Source organism: Thalassophryne amazonica, chromosome 7, assembly GCF_902500255.1.
Source record: "Thalassophryne amazonica chromosome 7, fThaAma1.1, whole genome shotgun sequence".
In the NCBI taxonomy this organism is placed as follows: domain Eukaryota; kingdom Metazoa; phylum Chordata; class Actinopteri; order Batrachoidiformes; family Batrachoididae; genus Thalassophryne; species Thalassophryne amazonica.
The window spans coordinates 100106318-100125898 of record NC_047109.1 but is presented as its reverse complement, the minus strand read 5'-3'; the positions used below and the strand labels follow the sequence as shown (position 1 = coordinate 100125898).

The window sequence follows — 19581 nt, the reverse complement described above, 5'->3', positions numbered from 1 at the left end:
CGAGATGGTTTTCACTGCACCATGTCACCAGTGAATTCACTTCCTCTCTGTAGGGCGTTTCATTGTTGTCACTGATCAGTCCCACGACTGTCGTGTCATCAGCAAATTTGATGACAGAGTTGGTGGCACTGTGAATAGCAACGCAGTCATGGGTGTATAGTGTGTACAAGATGGGGCTTAGTACACACCCTTGTGGCACGCCAGTGTTGATGACAGTGGAAGCGGATGTGGAGTTGCCTATTCTCACATACTGCCGTCTGTTTGTCAGAAAGTCCTTAATCCATAGGCATAGCGGGGTTCCAAGCTTCAATGCCTGCAGTTTGTTGACAAGCCTACTAGGGCTGATGGAATTGAACGCTGAGCTGAAATCAACAAACAGCATTCGGACATAAGTGTTTGGATTTTCCAAGTGGCTGAGAGCAGAATGAAGCGCAATGGAAACTGCGTCATCTGTGCACCTATTGGACTTGTATGCAAACTGGTGCTTGTCGAGGCCGGGTGGAATCTTGTCCTTGATGTAGTTGAGCACCAGCTTTTCCATACACTTCATTATCACTGGTGTCAGAGCCACCGGCCGGTAGTCATTCAGTCCCGAAATGGCAGAGCATTTGGGCACAGGAATGATCCTGGCAGTTTTCAGGCAGGCGGGGACTGTGGTCTGCTGCAGTGATTGATTAAAAATCTTTGTAAACACGTCCGCCAGTTGGTAAGCACACGACTTCAGCAGCCTCCTTGGCACGTTGTCGGGCCGAGGTGCCTTGCTGATATCGATCTTCCTCAGTACCTGCAGTACCTGGTGCTGCTGGATAACAAGGGGCTGACTGTAAGGTGATGTTGGTGGCAGCAACAACGTGTCTTCAGCCTGTCCTCTTCCTTCCTCAAAGTGGGAGAAAAAGGCATTGAGCTGGTCCAGGAAAGCCACATCTGCGTCAAGGGGAGTGATGTGGCATTTTTTATAATCCGTGATGTTTTGGATACCCCTTGTATGCCTCTGGAGAGCTAGTGTAGACCTGGTCTAATGTTTTGCTTTTCCTCGTCCTGATTTCTACATTTTTGTAGAACCTGGGGAGCACAGTCTTTAAATTTGTGTGGTTAAAATCCCCAGCCACAATAAAAAAGCTATCTGGGTGTTTATTCTGCTGTCTGGTTATGCTGTCATACAGCTTGGACATCGCAATTTTAGCATTTGCACGCGGGTGTACATACACAGCGGCTACAAACACTTGGCCAATTTCTCTCGGCAAGTAATAGGGTCTGCATTTTAATAATAAAAACTCTAGGTCGGGGCAGCAGTGCTTCTCAATGACCGTAGTGTCCGTGCACCACTTGTTATGAACGTAGACACACACGCCCCCTCCCCTGGTCTTACCGGAGTTTGTTGTGCGGTCCGCCCGGTAGATTGTCTGATCTGCTAATTCCACAGCCTGGTCGGGAATATTTTCATGGAGCCACGTCTCCGTCATCACCAAGAGGCAGCTATCCATCGCGTTGTTGGTGTCGCGTAGTTTAATCTCGTCCATTTTATTAACCAACGAGCGAACGTTTGCTAAAAAGACACTAGGAACAGCCGGCCTGTGTGGGTTGGCGGCTAGCCGAGCCCGGCTGTCGGCACGCTTGCCTCGTTTCTGGCGTCTTCCACACCGTCTTCGCTGCCTCCGCTCTGTCCGTAGACTCTTCCGCTTCCTTCGGCTTTGGCTTGTGCACTCCTGCTGCACGGTCCGCTCTCGGTCCGTCTTCTCAATCCGTCCTTGCCGACGTATTTCGTCTGGGAACAAACTGAATCCTTGTGGCGTCCAGCCGGTCCAATGTTGTTCCAGTTCAATAATTTTGGTTCGAGTAATAGTATTTCTCTGTGGATTGCTGCTGTCAAAGGAAGAGCGCCGGGCCGCTGAGTCTACACGCGCCTCTATTTCTTCAAAATTCATGACCAGGACCTGTTTAAATTGAGGGACTCCACTTATAATTTGCGAGGAACATTATTATTTCAGGAGTCAAAGATTCAAACGACTGTAAAAAGTCATTGTGTTTCTGTTAAAGGTGTTAATATTTGGAATAATTCCAGGATAACATAAAATCACTCTAATTTGGTTGGCTTTAAAAGGCTCTACAAAAATTATTTGATTACTCGTTACAGCATGATGAATTTTGATTTTGTTTTGTTTTTGGTCCACTGCTGCTTGCATGTTTGTGTTTTTGAATTTTTAGTTCAGGGATTAATTTATACTTTGTATTAGTTATCATGGGTATATGTATAATTTTATATACATATGTATAATTTTTATTTTTTGGTTAAAGGGGTGGACGTTTACAAGCTTTTGCTTCTGTTTACTCTTTTGGGTGCATTGTTGGATTGTTTTCTTTTTTTATTCTGTAAGTTTCTTGTTGTTTTGGATCTGTGTGTGCGGAATATATTCATTCATTCGTTTGAAATAGGTTGTCAAGTGCAGTAAACAGCTTGAGGAGGAGAGGGGAAAACACACACACTTGGTTAAGAAGAAACTTGCTTGTAGAGACTGCCCTCTTGTGTTAAATACTATTAATCCATCTGGGCAGACATTTTTCTCAACTTACAGCCAGCTTCTCCACCTGTAGATTTAGTTGACTAAAATCTTATATTTTGTCAACTTAAACTAGACTAAATTCAATTCAATTCACATGACTAAATTATGAATAAAACAAAGTGACATTTTAGTAAAGACTATGATGAAACCTAAACCAAAATATGCTGTCAAAAATTAACACTGGTTGCATTAATCAGAATCAAAATCAGAATAGCTTTTATTCGCCAAGTATCCACAGAATACAAGGAATTTGACTTTGGTTTGAGCTACACTCTCTCTGTACAGCATGTATAAATATACACTAAACACTGAATAATTCACAGTAATAAAATGTGCAAATGAAATGTGCAAGAAAAATAAAATATGCAATAAGAGAAAAAGAACAAGAAAAGGATGTGTGAGACATGTTGTGAAACAAACATGTTATACTCATTGGTCTCACTGCAAAAAAATAAACAAAGCAATGTTTACTGTTTTGGAAGTCTGGCAAAACAATTTCCTTCGGGATAAATAAAGTTCTTTTTATTAGCAGTTCTGCAGTTCTAAAGTGTTTGTAAGTTCAGCTGAATATCATGTGGACCACTCAGATTTATCAACTCAGCTTCTCTGGATAAATGAAATGCCCAACATCAAGTCCTTACAGCCAGCAAGCATTTCTGTTAAGTCAGAGCTATTGAGATGTCCCATGTGACACTCTCTTACAAACATTTCTTACCAGTCATCTTGTAGCCATTGGCAGCAAGTTGTCCAGCCATGTACTCTCCATCAGAGTTGTTATGACTACAGCCCCATGTTTTCATCCAGATTTTCTGAGTTTCTGGTATCAAACTAGAAATTAAACACAAATGTGTTATTTGATGAGTGGGGGGGGGGGGGGGGGGAATGTTGACATCAACATCTAATGTTTGTGTTATTTCTCTGATTTCAAATAAGGCCTGATCAAAAGAAGTGCAGTATGACCCATTGGAGAAAATTACATCTAGATTGCACACACATCCCTCAACACCACCACTACCCCAAAAGAGTGCCATCTTTCATTAAATTTGGAAGTTAATGCACAGCTATCATATTTTCCCCATGGAACTGTAATTTGGCTCATTTGTGTGGTGAATGGCAAAGGACACTGTGGTCATATCTGAGTTTGCTCAACCACAAGTCTCCATCACTGTAGCTAATGCTAAACTAATGAAGCAACTTCTACCACTGTGGCTGTGATATTTTACTCCATCAAGGTTCATTATTCTAAATACTGAAAACACCAACTACAGCAACAAAAAAGCCCTTATGGGGCATTTCAGCACACATTCAAAGGAGCAGGATCTGAGTCAGTCCATGTGAATTCCCAACTGACCATCTCTGATTTGCTTCACACTTTCGGAATCTAAAAGCATTGTTCACAGTAAACACCATACATAATTTCAGCCTTATATCTCTATTAGTTTTTGAAATATTGGGTTTTTAAAAATGGGCCGTAGCACTGATTTTACTGTAAAAACAAGTGCTACAGAAAAAGATGGCATGTTCACCAAAGCATTACTTTTGAACTCTTCTTCTTCTTCTTCTTCTTAGGGATCGCCACAGTAGATCAATCATTTCCATCTCATGTTGTCCTCTGTATCTTCCTCTGTCACACCAACCACCTGCAGGTCTTCCCTCAGCACATCCATAAAACTCCTCTTTGGCCTCCCTCTTCTCCTCCTGCCTGGTGGTTCCATCCTCAGCATCCTTCTTCATATATACCCTGGGTCCCTCCTCTGTACATGTCCAACCCATCACAAGCTCACCTCTCTGACTTTGTCTCCAAACTGTCCCACCTGAGCTGTCCCCTTGATATGTTTATTCCTAATCCTGTTCAATCTCATCACTCCCAAAGAGAATTGCCATATCTTCAGCTCTGCCACCTCCAGCTCTGTCTCTTCTGTTGTTATTCGTGCCACCGTCTCTAAGCCGTACAAATTAGCTCTTCTCACTACTGTCTTAAAAACTCTCCGCTTTACTCTTGCTGATATTCTTTGGTCACAAATCACTCCTGCCACCTTTCTCCATCCACTCCACCCTGCCTGCACTCTCTTCTTCACCTCTCTACCACACTCTCCATTACTTTGGACAGTTGACCCCAAGTATATAAACTCATCTACTTTCACCACCTCTACTCCTTATATCCACACTATTCCACTGGGCTCCCTCTCATTAACACACATGTACTCAGTCTTGCTCATACTGACTTTCATTCCCCTTCTCTCCAGAGCAAACTCCACCTCTACAGGCTCGACTCAACCTGCTCTCTACTCCATTGGGTTAAAGCAATAAATTTTCATCTGACTGAAATTTTTTCCTGGCAAAAATCAATGCCAGCAATTCCCTAAAATGTGGCGTAGTGGGGGCACACACTCTTTTTTCCTCAATAAATACAATATACAGCATACAAATCTATTCTAAATAGCTTCTAAGGAGAGACAGACAAAGCATAAAAAGAATGCAAAACTTGAACATAAAGGTGGGGGGTGGGGTGTAGTCTTGATTCTGGGGGATCTGGGGGTGATTCTGGGGTATCTGGGGGTGCTCCCCCAGAACATTTTTTAAAGACCAAGTCAAATTTTGTGTATTCCGGTGAATTGTAATGAGTATTAAGCCCACTGAAACAAAGAAAATTCACTTCAATCTATGAAGTAAAAACACACTATTGATTATGGGGGGTCTGGGGGTGCTCCCCCAGAATTTCTTTTAAAAGAGCAAGTCAAATTTTGTATATTCTGGTGAATTTTAATGGGTATGAAGTCCTCTGAAATAAAGAAAACTCACTTCAAACTGTCAAGTAAAAATTCTTTGTCTTCTGTAGTATTTTGATCTGTTCTACGCCGGTGAATGCACCAAATGGGTGCTGTGTTGCTGGCTGTACAGTCAATAAAATACAAAATTAGGGCCTAAAGCAACTGACAACGTTGTTCTGCTGTGCACAAAGTAACACTGTCACCAGTTTTGAAAACACATGCGCATTGAGAAACTCAAAACTGGCTTATTCACATTTAATCTGTAAAATGCTCTCACTCGTAAAACAAACTAGGGCTGCAACTAACAATTATTTTAGTAATCGATTAATCTTTTGTTTTTGTTTTTTTTTTACTTACATGTGAGTTTTGCCATTATTTCTTGAAGTGAGTTATTAATAAAAGGTCTATCACACAACATCAACGTTTGAGCTTGTAATAAAGTTATGTTATATTCTCATCAAAAACATACCTCGAGTAAGATTTTGTTTTATTTTGCACATAAAAACATCACCGACACACCACAGAGAGATTTCTGTCAGGTTTCATCCGATTATGAGCATTTTTAGATGCCTACAGAAACTATCTCAAGTCTCAACCACTGACAACATATTACAGCAAGAGTCCACAAAAGTATTTTAAAGGCCTGACTAAAGTGTAATATGTGATCTTTAATAAGTTATTTTCATGAAAAAAGACACAAATGTGCAATTTACTGCATTTTATTTTTTCTTGTGTAAAAACACAGCTTAGATGTGGTTTGACCGAAACAAATTGTCATTAAACATAAACAGTTGTATATAATTCTCGTTCTACATTACTTAGTCCACATTTCATTTTATTTTATCTTATGTTTATATTAGTTGTGCATATACTCTGAATAATTTACCGTTAAATTTCAATATCTATTATTTGGCTAAAAATTACTCACACCACGGAAAGCACCTTTTTGGAGTTGCACTCAAATCTCGTAATGCAAATTACAATGACGATAAAGGCGATTCTGATTCTTCTGATTATTATTATTATTATTAATGTATAAATAAAAATCAATAAATAAATTACAATTCGTAATACATTTGACTCTTTTACGAAAACAAACACTAAGCCATTAATTATTTATTATACAGAAAACATGCACACAAACTGTGCTGAGATGCAAACAGCTTAATGCTAACTTTAACATTGAAAACGCCACAGACATGCTAACGCGTTAGCATCGGTCCCATTTTTAAGTTATAAAATACATCTATCAACTGTTTTAGAAGACCATAACAGGTCGGTTTAATATAAAAAAGGTAAATATTACTCACAGACATGCTCTTTAGGGTTTTAGCAGGGGAAAATTAAGATAAAGCGACAAACCATCGAAAAAGAGTCGGATCATTGCTTCATTGGTTCAAAGTAAAGCCACACCCCACTCTACTTGGGGACTGTCTGCCAATGTTCCCAGGGAGGAGAAGGACCATGGCTCATGGCAAGCAGGAAACAGAGCAGAGAGGAGTGAAAATTCACACAGTACCTTCCTCCGCAGTCCACGCTGACATTGCTGCTGCTTTGATTAGCGCAGAATGGGATGCTGCTTTGACAGTGAGCGTATCATATTTCGGCCCCAAAACACGCATGACACCACGTGCGTACGTATATGTGTGGTTAAATTTTCCAAATGACGGAAATCCGTCGTGGTGACAGAGAAATTTAACACATGCTCTACTCTCACTACAGATCACAACATCATCTGCAAACATCATAGCCCATGGAGACTCTTGTCTGGTCTCATCTGTCAACCTGCCCATCACCATTGCAAACAAAGGACTCAGAGCTGATCCTTGGTGTAATCCCACCTCGACATGGAATGCATCTGTCATTCCTACTGCACATCTCACCACTGTCACACTATCCTTGTACATGTCCTACACTACCCTCACATACTGCTCTACCACTCCAGACTTCCTCATACAATACCACAACTTTTCTCTTGGCGCTCTGTCACAAGCTTTCTCTAAATCTACAAACACACAATGTAACTACCTCTGGCCTTCTCTATACTTCATCAGTATTCTCAGAGGAAACACTGCATCTGTAACGCTCTTTCTCGGCATGAAACCATATTGCTGCTCACAGATCTTCAAGTTTTCTAAGCCTAGCTTCTACTACTCTTAATGTACAGAATGCACTAGCTGCACACTCCATGTGGCTGATTTGAATTATTCATGTTAGATGCATGAAATTTTCACAAGTTGTTCTTCGGTAGATGTCTTTAGCTACTACAAAAAAGATCCACAAATCCCATCTCACTTGCTTTCATTTAGTAAAGTATTACAAATAAATACTTTCTAACATTTCAAAAATATTCAGCGATCAATATAGCCACCCTGCTTTTTAATTGCTGCCATGAACCTTCTATCCATTGAGTCTGTCAGTTCCTTGACCTGTAGATGATCACATTCATGTTCATGTTTATGAAAAGCTCAAAAGCTCTCAATCGTTATCTAAATTATCTATCCATGAAGCCAGAGGACACACACCAATTAGCTAAACTGCAGGATTGTCTTACAGACATAAAGACATGGATGACCTCTAATTTCCTGCTTTTAAACTCAGATAAAACTGAAGTTATTGTACTTGGCCCCACAAATCTTAGAAACATGGTGTCTAACCAGATCCTTACTGTGGATGGCATTACCCTGACCTCTAGTAATACTGTGAGAAATCTTGGAGTCATTTTTGATCAGGATATGTCATTCAAAGCGCATATTAAACAAATATGTAGGACTGCTTTTTTGCATTTACGCAATATCTCTAAAATCAGAAAGGTCTTGTCTCAGAGTGATGCTGAAAAACTAATTCATGCATTTATTTCCTCTAGGCTGGACTACTGTAATTCATTATTATCAGGTTGTCCTAAAAGTTCCCTAAAAAGCCTTCAGTTAATTCAAAATGCTGCAGCTAGAGTACTGACGGGGACTAGAAGGAGAGAGCATATCTCACCCATATTGGCCTCTCTTCATTGGCTTCCTGTTAATTCTAGAATAGAATTTAAAATTCTTCTTCTTACTTATAAGGTTTTGAATAATCAGGTCCCATCTTATCTTAGGGACCTCGTAGTACCATATCACCCCAATAGAGCGCTTCGCTCTCAGACTGCAGGCTTACTTGTAGTTCCTAGGGTTTGTAAGAGTAGAATGGGAGGCAGAGCCTTCAGCTTTCAGGCTCCTCTCCTGTGGAACCAGCTCCCAATTCAGATCAGGGAGACAGACACCCTCTCTACTTTTAAGATTAGGCTTAAAACTTTCCTTTTTGCTAAAGCTTATAGTTAGGGCTGGATCAGGTGACCCTGAACCATCCCTTAGTTATGCTGCTATAGACGTAGACTGCTGGGGGGTTCCCATGATGCACTGTTTCTTTCTCTTTTTGCTCTGTATGCACCACTCTGCATTTAATCATTAGTGATCGATCTCTGCTCCCCTCCAAAGCATGTCTTTTTCCTGGTTCTCTCCCTCAGCCCCAACCAGTCCCAGCAGAAGACTGCCCCTCCCTGAGCCTGGTTCTGCTGGAGGTTTCTTCCTGTTAAAAGGGAGTTTTTCCTTCCCACTGTAGCCAAGTGCTTGCTCACAGGGGGTCGTTTTGACCGTTGGGGTTTTACATAATTATTGTATGGCCTTGCCTTACAATATAAAGCGCCTTGGGGCAACTGTTTGTTGTGATTTGGCGCTATATAAAAAAATTGATTGATTGATTGATTGAATCGGGCTTAGATCACGTGAGCAAAGGGGCCATGTCATTCTTCCATCATCTTTGAACCCTGTTGTTAGCTAGCCAAACAGGATTACTTGGATGCATGTGTTGGACAATTGTCCTGCACAAAAATCATGGCCTTCTTGAATAATGCTGTCTTCTGGACCACTACTTGAAGAAACTATGTTCTACAAACTGGCAGTAGGTTTGGGAGTTGATTTTAACTCCATCTTCAACCTGAAAAGGTCCAACTAACTCATCTAACTCATCCTTAATAGCAGCAGCCCATAACATTACCCCTCCTTCACCTTGTTGGCATGTGACTTGAAATGGTGCTGTATGTCCATTAGTGGTCCAACCATAGACCCATCCATCTGGTACATCAAGAGTCACTCTCATTTAATTGGCCACAATCCCTTTGAAAAATCAGACTTCAGGCATGAGCTGGCCTAGTGTCATCATTTCAACTTGTGAGTCTTGTTCAGTGGGGGCTGTGTTTCAGCTTTCCTTCCCTTGGCCATGTCTCTGAGCACTGAACACTTTGTACATCTGGATGCTCCAGACAGGTTCAAGTTCTTGAATATAGTGGCACCGGAGGATAATGGATTCCTGGTGACGTGACTCTTAATTCTTCTCAAGTATTTTGCAGTTATTTTGTGTATGTTATTCTCCACAAATTTCTTGCAATCCTGTTAACTACTTGCAAAATGTTTGACTGTTTGGTCATCATGCCTCAATAGGTTAGCTATTTCAAGGACTCGGCTGATGATAGGGAAGCGTGGCATGGGCTGCTTGGTCTAGTGCCACCACAACCCAGACTCAGATAAGTGGCACAAAATGAATGTTAATAATTTGATTTGCATTTTCCATATCATCCCAACTTTTTCTAATTTGGGGTTGTCCATAATGAAGGAAGCACACAAGAAAATTGTTTTATATCAATAATGTGAACAGATCTTCACACACCATAAATCTCAATATTTTATATTTATCACCTCCTACAGGACAAAGTACAAAAGCTATGTTTTCCTCTTAATGTTAATCACAAACTAAAAAGGTAAATGTTTTCTTTTTTACCATATATTTTTCACTTAAAGCTCAGTACATACAATATAAATAAATTACATATGAAAACTGCATTGTATTTCACAATGCAGTTTTCATATATAATTTATTTTTATGTATCCAACAATTACGTGAAATCACATGGACAACTTGTAGAGAGTGAAATTTAGAGTCTTCCTACTCATCCACCTAACACATAGTATACTAAAGCACTACAACAATAAATCTGTATCGACACATTTACATACCTGTCAACATGGAGCTCCTCATTGATCAGGATTTCTTTTTTCTTCCTGGACCTTGGTATGATACTCTTCCTAGCAGACAGTCTCTCATGAGGAGTTGGGTCATTTGCACACACCATGTCCTCAATATCTTCGACCAGAGATTCACAGGCTGATGGCATGATGACTTGAAAGTATGACAAAACATTTGTTAGAGCACAATTAGTCAAGAGAGTAGGAAAATGTGAGTAGTAAACACCCAGATTATTATATATTCATGCTGAAATTGACCCATTAAATTCCATAAAATTTGCAATAAATAAATAAATAACTGCATGCCGTTAACAACCCTAGGATAGAACTGTCCACACAACAGTGAATTTAAGACTCTAACCAAGTATTTGTCCGAACCCTTTATCGGGCATGGCCACCTGTGCAGGTAGCAACTTACCTACATGATCTGATGCTAATGTAGGCAGAGGATGGCCTTAGGAATTAGGACAGGGTAAAATAGGTCTAACTGTTTCAGAAACTAATACCAGCTCTGGAGCAGCTACATAAAAACAATCATCCAAGAACTCTTCTGGTGCTTCTTTCTGTGATAGAGGTTCAGATCCTTATTGGACCCACTGCCTTTGTGCACCTGCACATGCCAGAAGAATAGTCAATATGCCATATATCAGGACCCAGACTTTTAACAAGAGAATTTAAAGGATGAAAAGTACTTAATACTCGCAGATTAACTCAAATTTCTAACATATCAACATGCAACATCTGTCTATTATGACGTACGCTGCTGCCTTTCTCAACCAGGTCACCCTTATAAAAGAAGTCTCGATCCCAATGGGCTTTTATCTGATAAAATAAAGGTTATGAAATGCTCAATTGGTGTGGTATTGCGTCCTTTTTAAATCAGGCAGGAAAAAAACAGTTGTATCTATGTTTTTATTATCTATATTATAATAGCCACGTGGACTCTGTGTGTGTGTGTGTGTGTGTGTGTGTGTGTGTGTGTGTGTGTGTGTGTGTGTGTGTGTGTGTGTGTGTGTGTGTGTGTGTGTGTGTGTGTGTGTGTGTGTGTGTGTGTGCATGCAGCTTCGATCACGCTGAAACCTGGAAGAGCTGACATTTGCTGTTTGGTATGCTTATGTATTTTTGGTCAAGAATGAACACTGCAAAAATGGGAAGTTGATATAACGAATATTTTTTGAGAAATTAGCAAATTTAGCTAACCAGTAAACAATGGGCGTTGTGCTGTAATGCACCATGGGAGTTTGGGGTTTGGGGGGTTTTAAATGTTGTTATTGTAGTTCATGTTAATTTAACAGCGTTGTTAGTGTTATTGATTTGTGCTGTTGTCATTCAAGTGGTTTATTCAGTTTAGTTAAGTCTCATGTTGCCATTACCATGAGTGAGTTAAGTCTCATGCTGACTGTACCATGACTGAAAAGTGTATTGCATTTGATGTCTTCTGCCATTGTCTGTTTGTGCATGTCTAAAATTAGAAGCACCTACTTGCTGCAGGATGCGGAAAATACAAAAAGCTCTAAGCGTACATCAATCAGGGAGAAACTATGGACAGCTGACGTTTGCCATTTGGTATGCTTATGTATTTTGGGTCATGGATGAATGCTGCCAAACGGAACGTTGACAGGACTAATATTTTTGGATATTACAGAGCGGCTGATTGATCAGTTGTTATGACACCTCACGGTGCAGCTGACTGATCCGTTGTTATGACGCCTCACAGAGCGACTAACTGATCGAACCTGGATGCCGGTTAAACGATGTCTCCAAAAGTCAACGTAGGTCCAGATTTCTTGTTTTGTTTTGGCTTCAGTGTCCTTCGTTAGTGCTGTGTGACTGGGGCTTCCTTGCTAGTAAAGTTCAACGACCAAAATACCAACATTCTGGGTGCAATGAACATCTTTTCAATATTACTTGATTTCTTTATACGACTCACATCATTATTCAAGCATTCAAAAGGCTATTCCTACCGCCACACAACTCCAAACACACGCGAGAAAGTTTTTTGACAGTTGTTATTGAAAGAAGCGGCGTCTTGTTATTGAAAGAAGCCGCATCTCCCTAACCAGAAAGAATTGTGGCATCACACATGGGCATAGGCGTTGTCTAGCGGGATCGTGAAAATCCTCCATTGTGCCCCTGTAGAAGATGCACATGATTTGGGGGGGGCTAGCTCTTCTTAGTTTTCATAGGAAGTGGAGGTGTTGGTGGGCTTTCCTGGTCAGTGATGTAGTGTTGGTGGTCCAGGAGAGATCCTCTGTTATGCACACCCAGGAACTTACTGCTGCTCACCCTCTCCATAGCAACACCACTGATGGTCAGAGAGGGGTGTTAGGTGTGTGCTCTCATGAAGCCCACAACAATCTCTTTTGTCTTCTCCTCTTTCAAGGAGAGATTGTTGTGCTCACACCATGAGGTCAAGTGGTTCACCTCATTCTTGTAGTTGGTCACACAGTTGTTACTGATGAGACCCACCACGGTTGTCGTTTGGAAACTTGATGAGGAGGTTGGTGTTGTGCAGTGGTGTGCAGTTATGGGTTAGCAGGGTGAAGAGGAGGGGGCTCAGCACACATGCCTGAGGGGATCCTGTGCTCAAGGCAATGACGCTGGATGTGTTGCCTGCGGTCCAGCAGCTTGCTGCACAGTGAGATGTTCAGTCCCAGCTGGTTCAGTTTGACGATCAGCTGTTGGGGGATGATTGTGTTGAATGCAGAGCTGAAGTCAATGAACAGCATTCTGACATATGGAAGAAAGATGGACTGACCGTCTCCTATCAAATTCTTAAAAAAGTTGGAGAAAATTCCAAAATATGGTCAGGTCTGAAAAGGCAAATTACTTTTCCAATATAATTTCTGATAACTGGGACAAACCTCATGCGCTTTTTAAAACTATTGGATCTTTGTTAAACTCTGGCCAATCCACCACTTTGGAAGCAACTCAAGTTGTTTGTAATCGCTTTTTAAATTTCTTTTGTGATAAGGTCGCCAGTATTAGGGCTGGGATGACTGTCACTTCGGCCAGTTCAATCATGGCTCACACCTGTTCTGCTGTGTTAGACCGGTTTGAACCTGTGTTATTTTCAGATTTATCAAATATTGTGAAAAATCTCAAACCTTCATTTTGTCCCTCAGACTGTATCCCCCTACGACTCTTTAAAGAGGTCTGGAGAACTATCGGCCCTGATGTTGTTGTTTTGGTCAACAGCAGCCTTATGTCAGGAAAAGTTCCTGTGTTTTGTAAGCAGGCTGTAGTTGAGCCTCTTTTAAAGAAAGCGAGTCTTGATAACTCTGTTATCTCTAATTATAGGCCCATATCTAAGCTTCCTTTTATTTCAAAGATTTTGGAAAAAGCTGTTCTTGTACAACAAGAGTTTTAGAAATGAACAACATTTTAGACAGTTTTCAGTCAGCTTATAAATTATTTCACGGCACGGAGTCTGCACTTTTAAAGGTTTTTAATGACCTGTTTTTAATCACTGATTCTGGTGATTCCGCCGTTTTGGTGCTTTTAGACTTGACTGCTGCCTTCGACACAGTTGACCATGCAACTCTTTTATCTCTTCTTGAGAACTGTGTGGGTGTCAGAGGGACAGCCTTGGACTGGTTCCATTCTTACCTTACAGGCCGTTCATTTACTGTCAGGCTGGGGGAGTCCACCTCGTCTTCTGTTCCTCTGAACTGTGGAGTCCCCCAGGGTTCTATTCTTGGGCCTATTCTCTTCACCCTATACCTTCTCCCGTTAGGTCAGGTGTTTAGAAAACATGGCATATCTTATCATCTTTATGCAGATGATACTCAAATTTATTTGCCTATTAAGAAGAATTCTAGCAGCCCCCTGACACCCTTGCTTGTGTGCCTGGAAGACGTCAAGGCTTGGTTGGCTCAAAATTTTCTTAGCTTAAATGAGAACAAAACCGAGGTGATTGTGTTTGGGCCCAGTGTTGGTTCCACAGTTCGATTAGACCTGGGCCCTCTCAGTCAACACATGAAGCCCACAGCCACCAACCTTTGCGTCATTATGGACTCTGATCTTAAACTAGACAGGCAGGTCAAGGCGGTTGTTAAATCCAGCTTTTATCAGCTTCGTCTTTTAACCAAAATTAAATCAATTTTATCCTTTTCTGACTTGGAGCGCATCATGCATGCTTTTATTTCTTCACGCCTGGACTACTGCAATACACTTTTTTTTGGAATTAATCAAAATACACTTCACAGATTGCAGTTAGTCCAGAACGCTGCTGCACGCCTCTTAACTGGGAGCAAAAAACATGAACATATTACACCCATTCTTGCGTCTTTGCACTGGCTCCCTGTTCATTTTAGAATTGATTTAAAAATTGTATTATTTGTTTTTAAAGCTTTAAATGGACTGGCCCCACAATATATTGTAGACCTCCTCCAAATTTACTCCCAGGCGCGTGCTCTGAGGTCTGAGGGCCAGTTCCAGCTTGTGGTGCCTAGGACGAGACTTAAGAACAGGGGGCACAGGGCCTTCTCTGTGGCTGGGCCCAGACTCTGGAACGCTCTGCCCCTCCACGTTCGAACATACCCCACAATGGAGTGTTTTAAGTCTCGTCTGAAGACCCACTTTTATTCTCTGGCTTTTAGCTCTGCATGAGTTGTATGGTCCTCTGTTGTCTTTGACCTAGTGTTTTATTTATTTATTGTTTTATTGTTTTTATGTTTATTTATTTATTAGTATCTGAGTGGGTTTATTGTTTTGTATAGTTGTATAATCATTTTTATGTGCAGCGCTTTGGAAACTGTTCTGTTGTTTAAATGTGCTATATAAATAAAGTGGATTGGATTGGATTGGATATGAGACGTTACTGTACAGATGTGCAAGGTCTGGTTGTAGAGCGGTGGCAATGGCATCCTCAGTTGAGCGACTGGACCGATATGCGAACTGAAAGGGGTCTGGGGGAGGGGGGTAGACTTGATGCACTCCATGATTAGCAGTTGGAAGCAATTCATGAGGATGGGGGTGAGTGCATCTGGATGGTAGTCACTAAAGCTGGAGGGTGAGGACCTCTTTGGAACCAGGATGATGATGGTGGCCTTGAGGCATATCAATCAATCAATCAATTTTTTTATATAGCGCCAAATCACAACAAACAGTTGCCCCAAGGCGCTTTATATTGTAAGGCAAGGCCATACAATAATTATGTAAAACCCCAACGGTCAAAACGACCCCCTGTGAGCAAGCACTTGGCTACAGTGGGAAGGAAAAACTTCCTTTTAACAGGAAGAAACCTCCAGCAGAACCAGGCTCAGGGAGGGGCAGTCTTCTGCTGGGACTGGTTGGGGCTGAGGGAGAGAACCAGGAAAAAGACATGCTGTGGAGGGGAGCAGAGATCGATCACTGATGATTAAATGCAGAGTGGTGCATACAGAGCAAAAAGAGAAAGAAACAGTGCATCATGGGAACCCCCCAGCAGTCTACGTCTATAGCAGCATAACTAAGGGATGGTTCAGGGTCACCTGATCCAGCCCTAACTATAAGCTTTAGCAAAAAGGAAAGTTTTAAGCCTAATCTTAAAAGTAGAGAGGGTGTCTGTCTCCCTGATCTGAATTGGGAGCTGGTTCCACAGGAGAGGAGCCTGAAAGCTGAAGGCTCTGCCTCCCATTCTACTCTTACAAACCCTAGGAACTACAAGTAAGCCTGCAGTCTGAGAGCGAAGCGCTCTATTGGGGTGATATGGTACTACGAGGTCCCTAAGATAAGATGGGACCTGATTATTCAAAACCTTATAAGTAAGAAGAAGAATTTTAAATTCTATTCTAGAATTAACAGGAAGCCAATGAAGAGAGGCCAATATGGGTGAGATATGCTCTCTCCTAGTCCCCGTCAGTACTCTAGCTGCAGCATTTTGAATTAACTGAAGGCTTTTTAGGGAACTTTTAGGACAACCTGATAATAATGAATTACAATAGTCCAGCCTAGAGGAAATAAATGCATGAATTAGTTTTTCAGCATCACTCTGAGACAAGACCTTTCTGATTTTAGAGATATTGCGTAAATGCAAAAAAGCAGTCCTACATATTTGTTTAATATGCGCTTTGAATGACATATCCTGATCAAAAATGACTCCAAGATTTCTCACAGTATTACTAGAGGTCAGGGTAATGCCATCCACAGTAAGGATCTGGTTAGACACCATGTTTCTAAGATTTGTGGGGCCAAGTACAATAACTTCAGTTTTATCTGAGTTTAAAAGCAGGAAATTAGAGGTCATCCATGTCTTTATGTCTGTAAGACAATCCTGCAGTTTAGCTAATTGGTGTGTGTCCTCTGGCTTCATGGATAGATAAAGCTGGGTATCATCTGCGTAACAATGAAAATTTAAGCAATACCGTCTAATAATACTGCCTAAGGGAAGCATGTATAAAGTGAATAAAATTGGTCCTAGCACAGAACCTTGTGGAACTCCATAATTAACTTTAGTCTGTGAAGAAGATTCCCCATTTACATGAACAAATTGTAATCTATTAGACAAATATGATTCAAACCACCGCAGCGCAGTGCCTTTAATACCTATGGCATGCTCTAATCTCTGTAATAAAATTTTATGGTCAACAGTATCAAAAGCAGCACTGAGGTCTAACAGAACAAGCACAGAGATGAGTCCACTGTCCGAGGCCATAAGAAGATCATTTGTAACCTTCACTAATGCTGTTTCTGTACTATGATGAATTCTAAAACCTGACTGAAACTCTTCAAATAGACCATTCCTCTGCAGATGATCAGTTAGCTGTTTTACAACTACCCTTTCAAGAATTTTTGAGAGAAAAGGAAGGTTGGAGATTGGCCTATAATTAGCTAAGATAGCTGGGTCAAGTGATGGCTTTTTAAGTAATGGTTTAATTACTGCCACCTTAAAAGCCTGTGGTACATAGCCAACTAACAAAGATAGATTGATCATATTTAAGATCGAAGCATTAAATAATGGTAGGGCTTCCTTGAGCAGCCTGGTAGGAATGGGGTCTAATAAACATGTTGATGGTTTGGATGAAGTAACTAATGAAAATAACTCAGACAGAACAATCGGAGAGAAAGAGTCTAACCAAATACCGGCATCACTGAAAGCAGTCAAAGATAACGATACGTCTTTGGGATGGTTATGAGTAATTTTTTCTCTAATAGTTAAAATTTTGTTAGCAAAGAAAGTCGAAGTCATTACTAGTTAAAGTTAATGGAATACTCAGCTCAATAGAGCTCTGACTCTGTCAGCCTGGCTACAGTGCTGAAAAGAAACCTGGGGTTGTTCTTATTTTCTTCAATTAGTGATGAGTAGAAAGATGTCCTAGCTTTACGGAGGGCTTTTTTATAGAGCAACAGACTCTTTTTCCAGGCTAAGTGAAGATCTTCTAAATTAGTGAGACGCCATTTCCTCTCCAACTTACGGGTTACCTGCTTTAAGCTACGAGTTTGTGAGTTATACCACGGAGTCAGGCACTTCTGATTTAAAGCTCTCTTTTTTAGAGGCGCTACAGCATCCAAAGTTGTCTTCAATGAGGATGTAAAACTATTGACGAGATACTCTATCTCACTTACAGAGTTTAGGTAGCTACTCTGCACTGTGTTGGTATATGGCATTAGAGAACATAAAGAAGGAATCATATCCTTAAACCTAGTTACAGCGCTTTCTGAAAGACTTCTAGTGTAATGAAACTTATTCCCCACTGCTGGGTAGTCCATCAGAGTAAATGTAAATGTTATTAAGAAATGATCAGACAGAAGGGAGTTTTCAGGGAATACTGTTAAGTCTTCTATTTCCATACCATAAGTCAGAACAAGATCTAAGATATGATTAAAGTGGTGGGTGGACTCATTTACTTTTTGAGCAAAGCCAATAGAGTCTAATAATAGATTAAATGCAGTGTTGAGGCTGTCATTCTCAGCATCTGTGTGGATGTTAAAATCACCCACTATATGAGGACAATCAATTAAATTCAATTAGTTTAGTTTATATAGCACCAAATCACAACAAAGCTGCATCATACAAGTAAGGTCTAAACTTACCAACCCCTAGACATTTACCAACAATCGCTACCCAACCCTTACCAACAATCACCTGACTCAGCAAGATGTTAAAGGTGTCTGTGAAGACATCTGCTAGTTCTCCCGCACAGTCCCTCAGAACGTGGCCAGGTATGTTGTCAGGACCAGCTCTGCGAGCCTTGATCCTGCCGAGTGTTCTTCTAACACTGTCTGGGGGGGGGGGGGGGGGGTCGTCTGAGCAGGCGCGGTGTTGAAGCCTCAAAACGAGCAAAGAACCCATTCAGCTCATTTCAGAGAGGTGGAACTGTCACAGGCCTGCGGTGGGGGCTTGTAGTCTTTGTAGTGTGGGCAGCTCCGTTCAAAACATGAAAAAGGCAGAAAATTCTAACACGTGGATGGTGTAATCGGTGAACATTTAGTGTTTTTACAGAAACCTGATAATCTTTGCCTCTTTATCTCAAATTATTTTCCGTACCTTGACGCTCGTTTTCTCTGGTGTTACAGAAATATTTACATAACGTAACTATCAAGTTAAATCAATAATCCGCTCGACTTCACGACGTACAACCTAATCGTATATGTCAGGCAGGTCGATAACATAAACGTCAACTGAGTCGACAGAGAAACGCGTATGGGACAAAAACAAGTTAGCCTAGCCATTAGCTTAGTTGGCCTCAGCAGGTAAACACCCACGTTAGCCTGGAACATGCTTCAAAATTAAATGTACAGCTATTACCTGAGTGATAATGTAGGTATTACTTCCCGTAAAAAGGATTTCCCAGGAAAATGTTTCCCGAAAAACAGAAATAATGAAAGGTTACCCCACCAAAACATACACGTTACAAACTTTCACACCGCCATACTTGCAAGTACCTACGGTGAGCAAAGAGGGACAAATTGAACAAACACTAAAAACCCGATGCTTGCGTCATACTAAATTCATATCTACGAAGAAACTGTTAACATTGATTATCCAATTTTACAAACCTGAATTACAACAAAACAGTATAGCAAAGGTATCCAGCCTTGCCTGGGTGAAAAATAATTAAGAAAATAATCAATAATCAGACATTAAATATTTCACTGGCAGGTATTTTACAATTTACATAAAATTACAGAGAGCACTTGTTTTTTTTAAATTGCCTTTAAACACAATGTGCTTATGTGACCGGATAGTATATCTTTTGTGGCAGCAGG

At 40.9% G+C, this 19581-nt stretch overlaps 1 protein-coding gene across 1 annotated transcript in view; it reads right to left on the bottom strand.

Annotated features, from left to right (window-relative positions):
* The window catches only part of cdkal1 (CDK5 regulatory subunit associated protein 1-like 1), a 564681-nt gene extending 545425 nt beyond the window's left edge, over positions 1-19256 (bottom strand). Inside the window, exons 1-3 of the mRNA XM_034175248.1 lie at positions 19121-19256; positions 10381-10543; positions 3277-3389 (exon numbers count right to left, since the gene is read on the bottom strand). Of these exons, the coding sequence (XP_034031139.1) occupies positions 3277-3389; positions 10381-10538 (271 nt within the window). The 5' untranslated portion in view covers positions 10539-10543; positions 19121-19256. The remainder of the gene's footprint in view (positions 1-3276; positions 3390-10380; positions 10544-19120) is intronic.
* Between the last annotated feature and the right edge of the window lie 325 nt (positions 19257-19581).